At 36.1% G+C, this 13,781-nt stretch overlaps 1 protein-coding gene across 1 annotated transcript in view; it reads right to left on the minus strand.

Annotated features, from left to right (window-relative positions):
• The window catches only part of igsf21a (immunoglobin superfamily, member 21a), a 192,729-nt gene that overhangs the window by 131,094 nt on the left and 47,854 nt on the right, over positions 1–13,781 (minus strand). The window contains exon 2 of the mRNA XM_008409119.3: positions 6,714–6,826. Within this exon, the coding sequence (XP_008407341.1) occupies positions 6,714–6,826 (113 nt within the window). The remainder of the gene's footprint in view (positions 1–6,713; positions 6,827–13,781) is intronic.

Consider the following 13,781-nt stretch of genomic DNA (forward strand, 5'->3'; position numbering starts at 1 on the left):
CAAAGAAAACGCATATGACTTACTCAAATAATTTAGAAAAAATAATATATTTTAACAAAGATAGATTACAAATTGTTTTTTTGGGGGGGGTTTTACCAGCAAATCTATATATTCAGTTGCGATACTCCCATAATACAACTCTGGCAGAGCTGTCAAAGCTATCAATTTGTGGAGGCAGATGGCTTCATTAAACCTTGAAAAGCATCCAGAGATTACATAGGCTGACAATTACAATTTATGGCTGTCTTTTCTTATTGCCCTTTCTGGATATTATAAGCAATTGATTTTTGTAAAAGGCTGAACATAAATGTCAGCCTCGACATATGTGAAAAGATGTAAACCAACATCAAATATTCGTTCTCTATTACAAGAACTGAGAACGTAAAACATAATAGCAGCACAGAGTCTAACATGCCAACTCTCATTAGCATGAAATGGTTGGAGAGATTTTCAGCAGCAGGTAAAGAGTCACTGTTCCTTGTGTCTCACATTCAGCTTGTGCTTGAAGCCACTGTGTTTTTTCTGCTACAACTTCAAATATTTATGACCAATCAAGACATTGAAACTGACAGTAGGAAACATTCTAAACATGCTCTGATTCACGTCTCGGTGCATTGATGCCGCAAAAACAGTTATCCTTCAAAACAAAGATAAACAGTTCCTCTGCAGTTAAAAAATGAAGGACTGAAATGTAGAAGTAAACAATTTAGGTAAACAAGTGGATAAGTAGAGAATGTACACATTTATAATTCAAACAGACACTGTAAAGACTGACACAACTGGAACATTTCTATGGCATCCGCCTAGTTCCAAAACACTGATGACTCGCTGAGGGTGTGAATAGCAAGTTTCACTACTAGCATCTGATACGTGTCGACTCCATTTATTTTATATGAAAACAAAAAAATATGTATGGAACAAAAGTTAAACATTTGCAAATTCAACTCTCATATATAAACTGCTACATAATCTTTTTGCTTGAATAGAACAAAATGCTTGTAAGTGATAGTACATATTTTGGTTTTTAGTGTTGCTGATATTAAATGCCACCATGTAAAGTCAATTATTAGACCTGACCTCATGAAATAATGAGAGACGTGTCTCAAGAGAGCAGGATAAAAATACAAGCATGTCAAAATAAATTAAATAAATTGGATAAATGGACAAAGCTACCTCATGCAATTGCTTGCAGAAAATGGCTCAACTAGCAGGCAGGCATTTGTTTAATTAGAAAATGTTTTAGGGAAGATACTTATATTGGTGTGAAAAGGATCCCAGAGGGGTAAAGTCACAGATGAGAGAGATCCTATGGTGGACAGAGTTGAGGGTGGGTTGGGTGAGCAGGAGGGAAGAGCTGGGTAAGCCAGTGATTAAAATTAAACACAGCACATAGGAGCACTCAACAAGCAAGACACCACTTGCTCCTGTGCTGTCAGCTTAGCACACCTGGGTGCCCACTGGGAGAAGTTTCATATGCGCGTATTAATTAAAATGACACAAATTAAAACAAGCATGAGATGATTGTGCTTGTCTTTTAGAGGCTGCATCTAACCATGCACTGCCTTTCCAAAACTCTTGTTCCAAAGAGCCATCACATTAGTACCCCACTATCAAATATGCATCATCACTATTTGCGATGATGTTAAGCATAGAAGACAGCTTGTTGGCATTACATATCTTTGGTGCTTGATCCGCAGTCCGCCAGCTCAACACTCGCTAAAACAGTCATGTGGCCTGTAGTGCAATATCATATAGAGTTGAAAGGTTCTCATTTATTTGCTCTTGAAACATTAGCTACTGAGTTATACCACATCCATTACTGTGGGCTGCTCTCATTCTCCCTCGCTTGTACTTTTCGTCTCCATTTGTTATCTTGAGTGAAACAAAATAAGAGCATCAAAAGAGGTTCTATTCATATACGATTATGATCAGAAAAGCTTGTAGAAGGCATAAAAAGATAAGAATCTGCTTTGTTTTTTTGTGTCGGTTACAGGCTGACTCATCTTTGCAACAAAAATCAAAGTAATGATGCTTTTACACACATTATATAATCCTACCTACATTAATAAAAAGTAGATTTTTGCAAGTGATGGTATGTGTTCACACTGGCAACATGAAAAATAAAGTCATTACATGTGGTACAAAAAAACATTTCAATATATTAACTTAAATCAAAGTTGTCCTGTTTGATATTTGATGTGTCACCTAAAGTGAGCCTAATGGCAAAACAGATTTTCTTTTGTCTTCGAGGTAGGGACCACCACATTTTTGGATTTTTATAAATATATCTGTACCTTTCATCAATCAAATTCCATATGAAAGTAGATCATTGGGAAACAACTAAACAGTGATTTTAATTTGGCAGTTTTAGTACTTTTAAAATGATGCTAATTTTCAACTTATTGAAAGATGTCACAGCACAATGTCCACTAACTACTGTTCTGTTTGGACTTCAATAAAGCCAGCGAAGTGACATCAGGACTACTGTTGAAAACTCTGGCCCTCAACATACACTATTTTTCATGTTTTAGTTATGTCCGTATTCAAGGATACCCTATTTCAAATGGCCACATTTCGTCCTCAACATACAATCAAGTGACATAGAAGCTTTTTAATCTTCAGCCATTTAAACCAGATATGTGTCAGCATGGACAAACCTAAAGCAGAGTAGTGGGTGCTGACCAGCAAGGCTGGGAGCCACAGAGCAAGACTATTTACACTGCTATTCCAGCTGGTAAAAGGCTGCTGCAATGTTAGAATAACATCTATATGCAGCTAACAGATATTTTAACAAAAACTTTTAAACACAGTAAATCTCCCATCAAAGCATTTAAAATACATTAAATTGATTACTCTTGGGTCACAGAGGATGAAAATTTTATCAGACGTACCACACAAAGAACTCTGCAACTGTTTTAGTGGGGGAAAAAAATCTCCTATTAGGCCTCATCTGTCATTCTTTGTCAAACGTGCATTTCTCTGTGAGCACGTTTGACAAAGAATGACAGATGACAGATCAGTTACAAACCTGAAAAACTTGAGGAAATCACTTGCAAGATGTGTGCAAAGAGAGCTGTGAGGACGTCAGGAGAGAGTAAAAGAGGTTGTGGGAGAAGTTTTCACCTCTACATTTACAAGTGTTCGGATTCTGTGTTTTACTGAGCTTTTTCTTTTGAAATATTGCATTTTATATCCCCCTTGCATGCGGCTTTAGGGCAGCTGAATTCCTCAATGAAATTAATATTGAAATAATAATTCCATAAACATAATGTAATCCTGTCAAAACAACAAGATTTCTAAGGGATATGCTGCTTTTTATAGCCCCAGAACTATGAGTGTTCAGTTAAACACAGAAAATATTCTGGCAGAAATTCTTACCTTTAAAGAAAAAAGATCAGTTCTTTTTTCTTTTCCTTCTTGTTTTTTTTTTTTTTTTTTTTTTTACTAGAACACTTTTTCTTGCTTGAAATAAACAATAAAACCAACATACACACTCTGGTTTCACAGAACACAAGCAAATCATATAATTTTGTTTTTCTTCAACTTTTCTGTCATCAACAGTTTATTTTTTCTACTTTACTTTTGAGGAAACGGCACATAGTCAGAAATCCAGGAGTTACTCTTTGTACAAAAAAGTATTTAAAAGATTCAAACTACCTACGAAATGTTTAATCTGCAATGAGCTATAAAGCTGTGAATTTTCTAAATGTAATTGTTTCACACATCATAACAAAACAGCACGTATTCAGACCTCAATTCAAGATCATTTGGAAATCAAAGATTTGGGTTGTTGATTGTCCCAAGTTAGCATGTTGCTGGTTTAAGAGAGAATATTTTTAGAAAAAATAAAACATGAAGATGAACTAAGAACAAACGAACCTCGCCATTCAGTATGATGGGTAAAGATAACAAGATTCTCTGATGTAAAATGCACAAGGGCTATTGACCTGGGATTCACCTCAGCAGCTCAAGAGAAAAACATAAATCAATAGTCTTCAATATTTTTAGATAAGACAGAAGTGGAGTCTGAAGACATAGCAAAGTAAGTAAAACATCTGAACCTAAAACTTGAACGATGAGAAACTGTTGAGCTACTGACTAACCAAAAGTGTAATTTTTTCCTATAGACCCTCACTAGGATGGAGGGAAGTAACATTAAAATAAAAATATTCTTCATTAAAGGGATTCAAAGAAAAAAAATTTTCATGTGTGAAGTTTTAGATATACCTACAGAAATTTGAGCAGGTTTTGTTTGAAAGTTTTTCAGCAATAATTATCGTCTTAACTTTAGTACATCTTCTGACACATTAAGTCTGAAAGCTCTATCCTCAAAGAGAATATGTCACACTCTTGCACGACAAATGATCATGTTGAAATATTTAGCTTATTCAGCCTTTAATGCGATTTGGTTGAATTTTCAAAAAGCAAAGATTCCCCAGGTAAGATCACTCCACAGTCCATTTGAACAGGATATAAAATGAGGAGTCAACAGTGTTTAGTCAAATAAAAGGCAGAGATTAAAGAAACTTTGGCAGCCAAGTGTGGGTAATTGATTTATAATTCATCAGCAGTTGTGCTGAGCAGCAGACTCCAGAGACATGGGGCAAATCTCTCTTACAACCTCCTTACTTTCCTCATGAGAATACTTAATACAGGAAGCTCAATTCTCAAAGTGGTTGCTTAAAGCACAAATATTCATGGACACTGCAGCAAGCTGACACAATTTAAGCAAAACAATGCACTATGATGCAGACCCAGCTTGATTAAATGAAATTGCGCATCCCCCCTTAACATCATAGATCACTTTCGCTGCTGTGACAAACTGCCATAAATCTCTTTATGTCCTACCTTGAAAGGTCAGCATTTGGAAAGATAAGTACAGATACACTGTTTTATATCACAATCATAAAATAGAGAAAGCAGAGGCAAGTCCAAAGACAAAATTCCTGGCTAAGCAATAACGTTCTACCCATTAGTGAATAGTTTTCTGTTGAGGTTGCAGTAGTGAAACCATGGTAAATGTCACTGTAGTCTGATGCTGTACTGTTCTGGCTATCAAACCTGGTGTGAAATAATTACTGGGTAAAGTGCAGAAATGTAAGCTGTAATGATTGCATGAAAGAATGTCAATAATTATACTATGGGAAAGTTTATGTAGGCCAACTGACTGTTTGAGGGATGGAAACATGGAAGCAGTAAATGTTTCAACTGTCAAAAGTAAATTTATGTATTCAAATAGCCAGTTTATAGAAGGTAATATTCCAATGAAATGTATAATAGATTGTATCCCTGACAAGCTACACCACAAAACAAATTATATAGTATGAGTATTGATTCTAACAAAACAAATTATATATACGAGTATGGATTTCAACTGTGTAGCTTTGGCAAATTAAATTTAAAAGAAAAGAAATCTGTGTCATTACTTTATTTTAGATTTGTGTATGTCACTAACATTTGCTTGCCCTGGATATTTTAACATTTTGCAGAAGCATGGACATCTGTGCATTTGCAGTGGACAGATAATAAATTTGAAAATGCAGTAAAGTGTCTGACTTTTTGTGCAAAATCGATGTAAATAAATCAAATTTACAGCTTTTTTAAGATGCATATTTTTTTAAACTATACAATACAGTGAAACCACCAAGTGGGCCAAAGCAAACATACATGTTACAAAGGTTGCAAAAATATGTCTTATGCATCATATTTTTTTAAAGAATTGTTCATGTATTAATTAGAATTTTTAGCAAATCACTTTGAGCTAACTGAGCTTTTACATTCAGTCAGCTCTCATAAAAGCAGCATCTGGAGGAAGTCTGAACCACCCGGTGCATTTAGAGCAGCAGGGACACAATAGTTCAAGAGGGATCAGCAAAGTCACCTTAGCAATACATGTGACTGAGCACTTGCTTGTTTGGGAAACTCATTAATCATTCGTGTGTGATTCAATAGAAAGCAAGATTGCGTTTCATAAAAACAGACCGCATCAATGACATTTCAGCGTCTACAATTCATCTGCAACCTCCCACAATCACCATTCATCAGTTTCACTGACAAAGTCTGGTGCAAATCTGCATAGTTTTCAAAAATGATTTGAAAGTTTTCTTTTTGAGCCAAAACAAACGGTTGTAGAAGAATGTGGCAGCAGACGCATTCTCGACTTTCATATTCAAGTGCTTTTCACTGTCTTGAAGTTGAACAAATGTCCTTTTCCAGAAGTGTAATGTCCAGCAGATATTTAGGAAATATGTGTTTTGGCACAACTTCAAAGCATGCTTGTTTTTAATAAACTTATATGCTCATAAAGTTTGGTTTCCTCAATCAACCCAATTTTAATTATTAGTGGCACTTGCACAATTGGGATTTAAATGACGGTTGAATCACCAGCTGTGAACAATTAGGAAATGACGATGATGACCATCAGATGGTGAAATCAAATTCCCAAGGATCATTTTGCTATGCATCTCTTACAGCTGGCCCAAATAACAGCTTGTCTCCTAAAAACTGTAGCATGACAGGACATGGCTGCTCCCTTAAAACAACCATGAACACGTGATGTGGCTTGTTATTGACTGAATGATCACGCATGGCTGGTTTCCTAATGTCACAATAAGCATGTGAAATAGCTTTTGGTATTGACTGCATGGATGGAATAACAGATATGGATGTTGTAAAGACCATCTAGCGCTTAATGGCTTTGAAAGCATACTCACCCTGTACCAAACGATCTCTCGCAGCCTTCCATCGGTTTTGAAGTTACATTTGAGGGTTACAGTCTCACCGACAACAACAGGAGGCAGTGGCTCTATGGTAACTGTCAAATATCCTGAAAAATACACAAAAAGAATGAAAAAAATATATTAATAAAATAAGGCTGCTAAAAGATATCATTTTTTAAATTCAAAAGTTTATATTTGACTAAGAAAAAAGTATAATTGAAAAAATTGTCAAATTACTTTCAAAGATAAAATTTATTCTGCCTTATTTTTCTATGGAAAAATTACATCCTTCATCCTTGAGTGAATTGTACATGTAATCAACACACATGAATCTCCAATTGCTTAGTAAATAGCACCTAAGAGACATTAACGCAGAAACAAAGGTTGTTTTTATGATGACCTTGCATGATTCCATCATCATCATCATCATCATCATGCAAAGAAACACAAGTATATCTCATAAAATGTGCTCCAAAGCTTTACACATATTCACCACTCCGATGCAGTGTATTTCTGTTTTCTTACACAAATATCATGTTCATCTGAATAAAAATAGTTGTGTGAAATATTATTTGCTTTAAAGCCATATTTCTGTTTAATTTTTAGTTTTTTACCATGGAATACATTGCATTGTTGTGCAATGTAAAACATTTTCATGAAAATGTTATTGATTAGTTTAACAAATGCAAAATGTAAGGAAAAAAAATCTCCCACTCTGATCTTGTTTGCCCAAGTGCTGTTGGTACCCATTGATTGGAAAATGGGTACCAAATAAATATAATAATGTTTTCGGATCTTACTTAAATTATTTATATTTTACACTGAAAAATTTGTCTAGTTTCCATGAAAATGTTGCAGAAACGTTTAGTACATAAAGACTGGAGTTACAGAAAATCCCACATTATTTTTGCACTAAGATTTTAAATTCCTTAAACTTTCTATCCTTATGTGTTTTTCTTTGAATTGCATGTTGGAATGGTCACTAACCACTTATTTCACCCATAGCTCATCATAAATTGGCACTTAGCAACAAACCATCTGTTTACTCTTTATAGCAACACTTTTTGACCAGCAGGATACTTTCCATCGTATGATCTAAGAGCATCTGGTCAGTTTGCCAACACAATCTTTGGAAAATATATGAGCATTTTTCCACTGTGAAACACAAGATTTTAATACTGTCCCAAATGTTTTCATACCAGCTTTCCTATTACCGAAACAAAAATAAAGCTAACAGTTTCACTGACTTTGTAAAAAAGGCAGCTCTTTTTAAATGTTGCTGAGAATTACCACTAAAAAGTAACTGGCAAAAAACTGCTACGAGTTAGTTCCATGAACGCTGGAAAGCACTTCCTGGTCGTCAGTAATTCATTACTTACCAGCAATACATATTAACCAACTTGAAAATTGGAAAAGTTTAACCGCATGTTCTCATTTGGGTATATCTCATCTGTCATGCAGACAGTTGGGGGTCACCGTTGATTTTATTGTGCGAAAAGTAGGGAAAGAAAAACAAAAGGTTTTCGTCAATATCCAAATTACAACTGAAAAGTTAAGTAATGGAAATGATATAAAAAAATCTAATGTTTAACTCAAATATTGTTGAGAGAAAAATGGGCTGTTATAGTTTACTCTGGTGCTAAACTAAACTAGTGTGATTATGGTTTTATGCAGAAACTGTTTTGAAGTACACAAGAAGCAATTGCATATTAACGAACCACATGTATGATTATCTCTAAATATATTTTATTCCCCGCAGGACTGTGAGAGCTGGGTGCCTGGTAATATTCAGAGGGAAAAAGGAGGAGTTCACCCTCTACATGCAATCACAGTTTGTTTTTTTGTTAGGTGAATGTGTGTATGTGTGGTTGTACACATGCACACACATCTAACAAAAAAATCCACATAAAAACAGATCAGCTTAAATAGAAACACAACCTTTTGCTGTCAAGTTTATTTGTAAAGTACATTTTAGCAACAAAACACAATAGACACACCAAAAAGAAACATTGCTATAGCGGCAAAATAAAGAGCAGTGAAAAAAATCAATAATTATTAATCAAAGGAAACTCTAAACAGGTGGGTTTTAGCCTTGATTTAAAGAAACTCAGTGTTTCAACAGTTTTGTAGTTCTCTGGATGTTTTTAGCTTTACCAACTAAAGCTGTGCAACAAATATTGATTATTCAGTTTTAGGTTAAAAAATAGTTACTTCAGTTTTGTTTTTGTTCAGCTTAAGAAAATAGTAGCATATCCACACACTGGCTTGTTCTATGTATCTGCTTAATGTTAGAATGGGTGTGTTGGCTGAGGGGCAACAGTTCTAACCACTATGCCACTGTTCAGCTCTTTGTATAATCAATTATTTAAGAACCAAGCAGAAAAAAAACTGAAAAAAATATAATGGCCAACTCTTCATGAAGGATACTTTACTGTTTGATCATCAGCAATTTGCAAAATAGCTTACACGTTGCCTGAAACCTGCAGATACGGTGTCGTAACCCTAAATATATACAGTTACTATATCTGAAGAAAGAGAAGATTAGATCTTGCAAACTGCAGCAGGGGAGTACAAAGGCAATTAACTTGGGATAATGGATAGACCCGAGAGAAAACAAACATGTCCTAAACAGAATGCTGTCTGAGCAAAAACCTGGTTCAGAAATTTCCTAAAACATTGTTCCGTGTACCCAGTCACATCCGAGTGAGCGAGCATCTGAGCTAACATCTTTCTAAAGAAAAGCAATCCTTCACGACATGATAACAGCTTGATACAATTTCACTATTAGATAATATTTTATGTAACAAAACAATTAACAATTTCACTTTTGAGAAAACATCTTCTGACCTCTCATGCTCCATTGATAGAGGAAACATTATGTCAGAAGTGACCACTTCCATAAGCAGAGAAAAGCGATTTCCACTGAACGCTGTAATTTTCTGTGACTCAAGTGAAACCAAAAGCATGCCACAGAATCCAAGACCACTACATCCACTTCATTAGTGTTGCTATTCCCTTAATTGGCACTGTATGGAAAACACAAGACAATGCGTCATTCTCAAAATTACACACAAGTTGCACACACTGCAATTTGAACAAAACGTCTTGTGAATCTGTGTCAGTATGGCCAAAGGTGAATACATCAGAAATTTTTAAATATAAGAAAATTTATTTTTGACATTAATTGTTTAAAACAAGCAAATCTGGTCGCTCTAACCTAGCATTTAGTGTCAGTAAACTCATGAAAAGCTAGATCCACTTTGTGGTTAATAGAAACAAAAAACAAATAAAACCCTTATAGCTACGCAGTAACATTCACATTGATTTATCCATGTACATAAAAGGCAAAAACAAAAAAAAAAAACACATTTATGATGTTTGAAGAAACCACCGTTAATCTTGTGTCTTGTAAGATATCCACTGTGCTGTTTCTACACCATAAAAATGACGCTGGAGCTTAAACGCTGCACCAAATTAAACGGCTGTTCACTCCTCTGAATGCACCAGAACACAACAAACCCTCACTAGTGACTGTTTCTTTCAAACCATTTTCTCTTTTTTCTCTTGTTCTGACTTTCCCATGAAGTGACCTTTGACAAACATCCACTTTTGAAAAGTACTAGTCTCAACAACCAACCTCACTTCTGTCCACACTTCACGCCGTTTTCATTTTTCACAGTCATCGTTTTGTTGCACAGATCAATTCTTAATCATTTAAACAATAGATTTATTTACATAATTATATGAGCTTTACATTAATTAACATAATTGTAGAAATTAACTTTGTTGCAAATCCAGATTAAAATGAATAAATGCATGCTTAAACTCAATGTGCTTAAACAATGTAATGTCAGCTATCTAAACCCCGTTTGAGAAGATAATTATGTAATTTTCAGTAAGAATAACACTTTCAATTTTAGTACAATTCTAGTAAGTAATCAGGAGACTGGCTGGAAGCTGGAATTTTTTTAAAATATGAGCAGCATCTTAAACAGGTTTGGGGTATCAGCACTAATAGCCAAGCCACAAATCAGCCTGTCTCTCATGTCCACACACCTAGATATGCTTATTATAAAATCTTAATTTAATCAGTCAGCTGAAGAGTTCCTCTCTCCAGAGTCAAATTGAACGGATAAACCTTTTCAGAAAATGCATGTCATTAACACGGAGCTGATTATCTCAGTGAAATCCTCACCACTTTTATGAACCCAAAAAAGGAGCAGTCGGTTCGATGAATCTCTCTTTGGGAACTATACTGTCAGAAGATGCATTAGCAAGCCTATGACAAAAAAGAGGAAAAAAAAGGAAATGCCAACTACCCTCCTGGAACATGATTACTCATCAGTGCAAAACTCTGTTTTTGCCTCCAGAGATGGACACAAGTGTCTGGGTAAGTGGTAAAGCATTCATTGCACATTCCAGATGGTGGTTTTCTTCTGTGGTTGCAGGAATTAATTTTGGGCAATTTGTTGACGATGTAGCTCAGTGTAAAATTATGTATACACAATGACAGAAAAATGCTTCAGAGCCTGTGGTAAAAGATGAGGATTTTTTGTGAATTACATGGGTTGTACACTTGTGCCAGGGTACTTCAAACCTAAAAGAATCCCTATGATGAACTGGACAGATACAGTTTGCACATACACAGACATGAGGATATAATTCGCACACATCTAGTATCCATCGAGTGCCATCCAAACGACTACATAAATTAGACACATTTTGTTTGCCAGTTCTCTGTTGAAGGTACTCCAACGAGCAATAAGTCTTATATGCTGGATACCCCTATTAAAACATTGGTTAATATAGGCAATAATCAGGTAGTTCAAAAGTAAACATACATTTATGCCAAGCATAGGAAACAGCAGAGAGCAAATGCTTTATATAAGTAGTAAGTCACATGAGTCAGGATTGTTGAGAGCAGAGGTTCCCAAAATGTGGGGCGCGGCCCCTAGAGGGGGCACCGTGCCATTGCAGGGGGGCGAGGGATGGATGAATGAAAAAAAAAAAAAGATGAATGCTGTGTGGGAGAGGCCTTGTGGGGGTGAAGGAAGACTATAATGGGGAGTCTGTAAGAGTCTCTCTACAGCTAATTAAAAACAGCTGATGTGATTTAAAGGTCCTTAGGATATGTTGCAATTTTATAAAACACACTTCGTAAACAACCAATATAGTTGCGCCGACCAGACATGTTCGGTATGACTTGACACAGAAGAGACTGACCTTTCAAGACATCACGTGACCGTTTTTGTAAATCCACTTCTGGATCTGAATTTTAACTGCGTAATATGACCCCCTCCCATGCGCTATGCATGCGCTCTGCACGTGCTCTAGTGGCAGCAGCAGCACCTTTTTCCTTTTTGTGGATGCTAACGCTGGAGTTTCTCTTCGGAAGACCATTCCAACATCAAGCTCATAACTCTTCCCCCCCTTCCTCCTTCGTTTCTTTTGTTTTCAATGTTGTAAGTTTTATTTATTTATTTTGTACTGAAAATTTATGTTTTTACTAGTAAGGGTATTATATTTATTTTGGTTCATTACTTTGTAGTAAAACTCATATTTTTTCTAATACTTTATTTCTATTTACAGCCAAGTGGAAGCAGAACCATCCAGCTCCTACAGAACACAACCTCCCACCACCTCTGATGAGACTTCATCTTCTTTGAAGTGAGATGTCCAATCTGTAAAAAAAATTGGTTACAAAATAAGCAATGTGTTATCACAGTGCAACAATGGTGTCTCTATTTTATAAAACTGTGTGATGCAGCTTCATTTTCAGAATGTCCTTTTTATTAAGTCAGATTTAGTTTTCACTGTATTTCATTCTGTTTCTACAGTGACGATGGTGCAGCTGGAGATTATGAAGAGTATGTACCACTTGTTTGTCAGCCGTCTTCAAGGGGTGGAAGAGCCCCAATCACAAAAAGAAAGACAAGCACGCCCAAAACAGCAAGAAAACGACAGAAAGTAAGCACCTCAACCCACCAACATGAACACCAGGATATTTGGCACAATGCAGATGAACCTGATATGGAGCCAAAATGTCCAACATTTTCACCAAAGAGACCTCCAGGACCACAGATTGACACCACACAAACCTGGTCACCCCTGAGCTTGTTCAAGCTTTTCTTTAGTGCAGTCACCATTCGGCAGATCATGTACAACACAAACAAAAATGCTGAAAGTTTAGGTGCAGCTGAGAAAAAATTCAAATGGTCACCTTTGACAGTGGAAGATTCCTACCAATTTTTAGCCATCATTATTTTCACAGGATTGGTACAAGTCCCTTCAAAACCAGACTTTTGGAGAACAAAGGGGCCGTATAATTTCCCCTTTCCATGCCAATGCATGACCCGTGACAGATTCGACTCCATCTTTTGGTCCCTTCACCTGTCCAACATAAAAGACGATGCAGAAAATGAGAAAAAAAAAAAGGGAACACCTCAGTATGATTGGCTATTCAAAGTTAGACAGCTATATGATGAGATCAGACTTGCCTGCAAGTCTGTGTTTCAACCAAGCAGAGAAATATACATTGACAAACGGATGGTGGCCAGTAAAGCTCGAACTGACTTCAAACAATTTATGAAGGACAAGCCTACCAGGTTTGGATATAAACTATATGTTTTGGCCGATTCCAGGACTGGGTATACTTGGAATTTTTTCATCTACAAGGGAAAGTCCAGCATTGTTTGAGAAGAAGGCTCAGCACCACATGTGTCATGGACTTCATGGATTTTGGACTTTTAGGAAAGGCTATCATTTATATGTGGACAATTTCTATAGTAGTCCTTACTTATTTCAAAAACTGGTTTCCAACAACACTGCTGTATGTGGCACCATCTGCCAAAATTCCGTGGGATTCCCCAAAACAACTCATAACAACCTTCCAAGATCTACACAGAGGGGAGAGATGAGGTGGATACGCAAAGACGGACTACTATTTATCAAGTGGAAGGACACCAAGGAGGTGACAATCTGCAGTACCTTTCACAGAGTTTACAGTGAAGAAATTGTATGGAGGAGAGTCAAAGGGGCAGGGCGAGGGGTAGTGAAAGATGT

The sequence above is a fragment of the Poecilia reticulata genome, chromosome 5 (assembly GCF_904066995.2).
Source record: "Poecilia reticulata chromosome 5, P_reticulata-male-v2, whole genome shotgun sequence".
Taxonomy (NCBI): domain Eukaryota; kingdom Metazoa; phylum Chordata; class Actinopteri; order Cyprinodontiformes; family Poeciliidae; genus Poecilia; species Poecilia reticulata.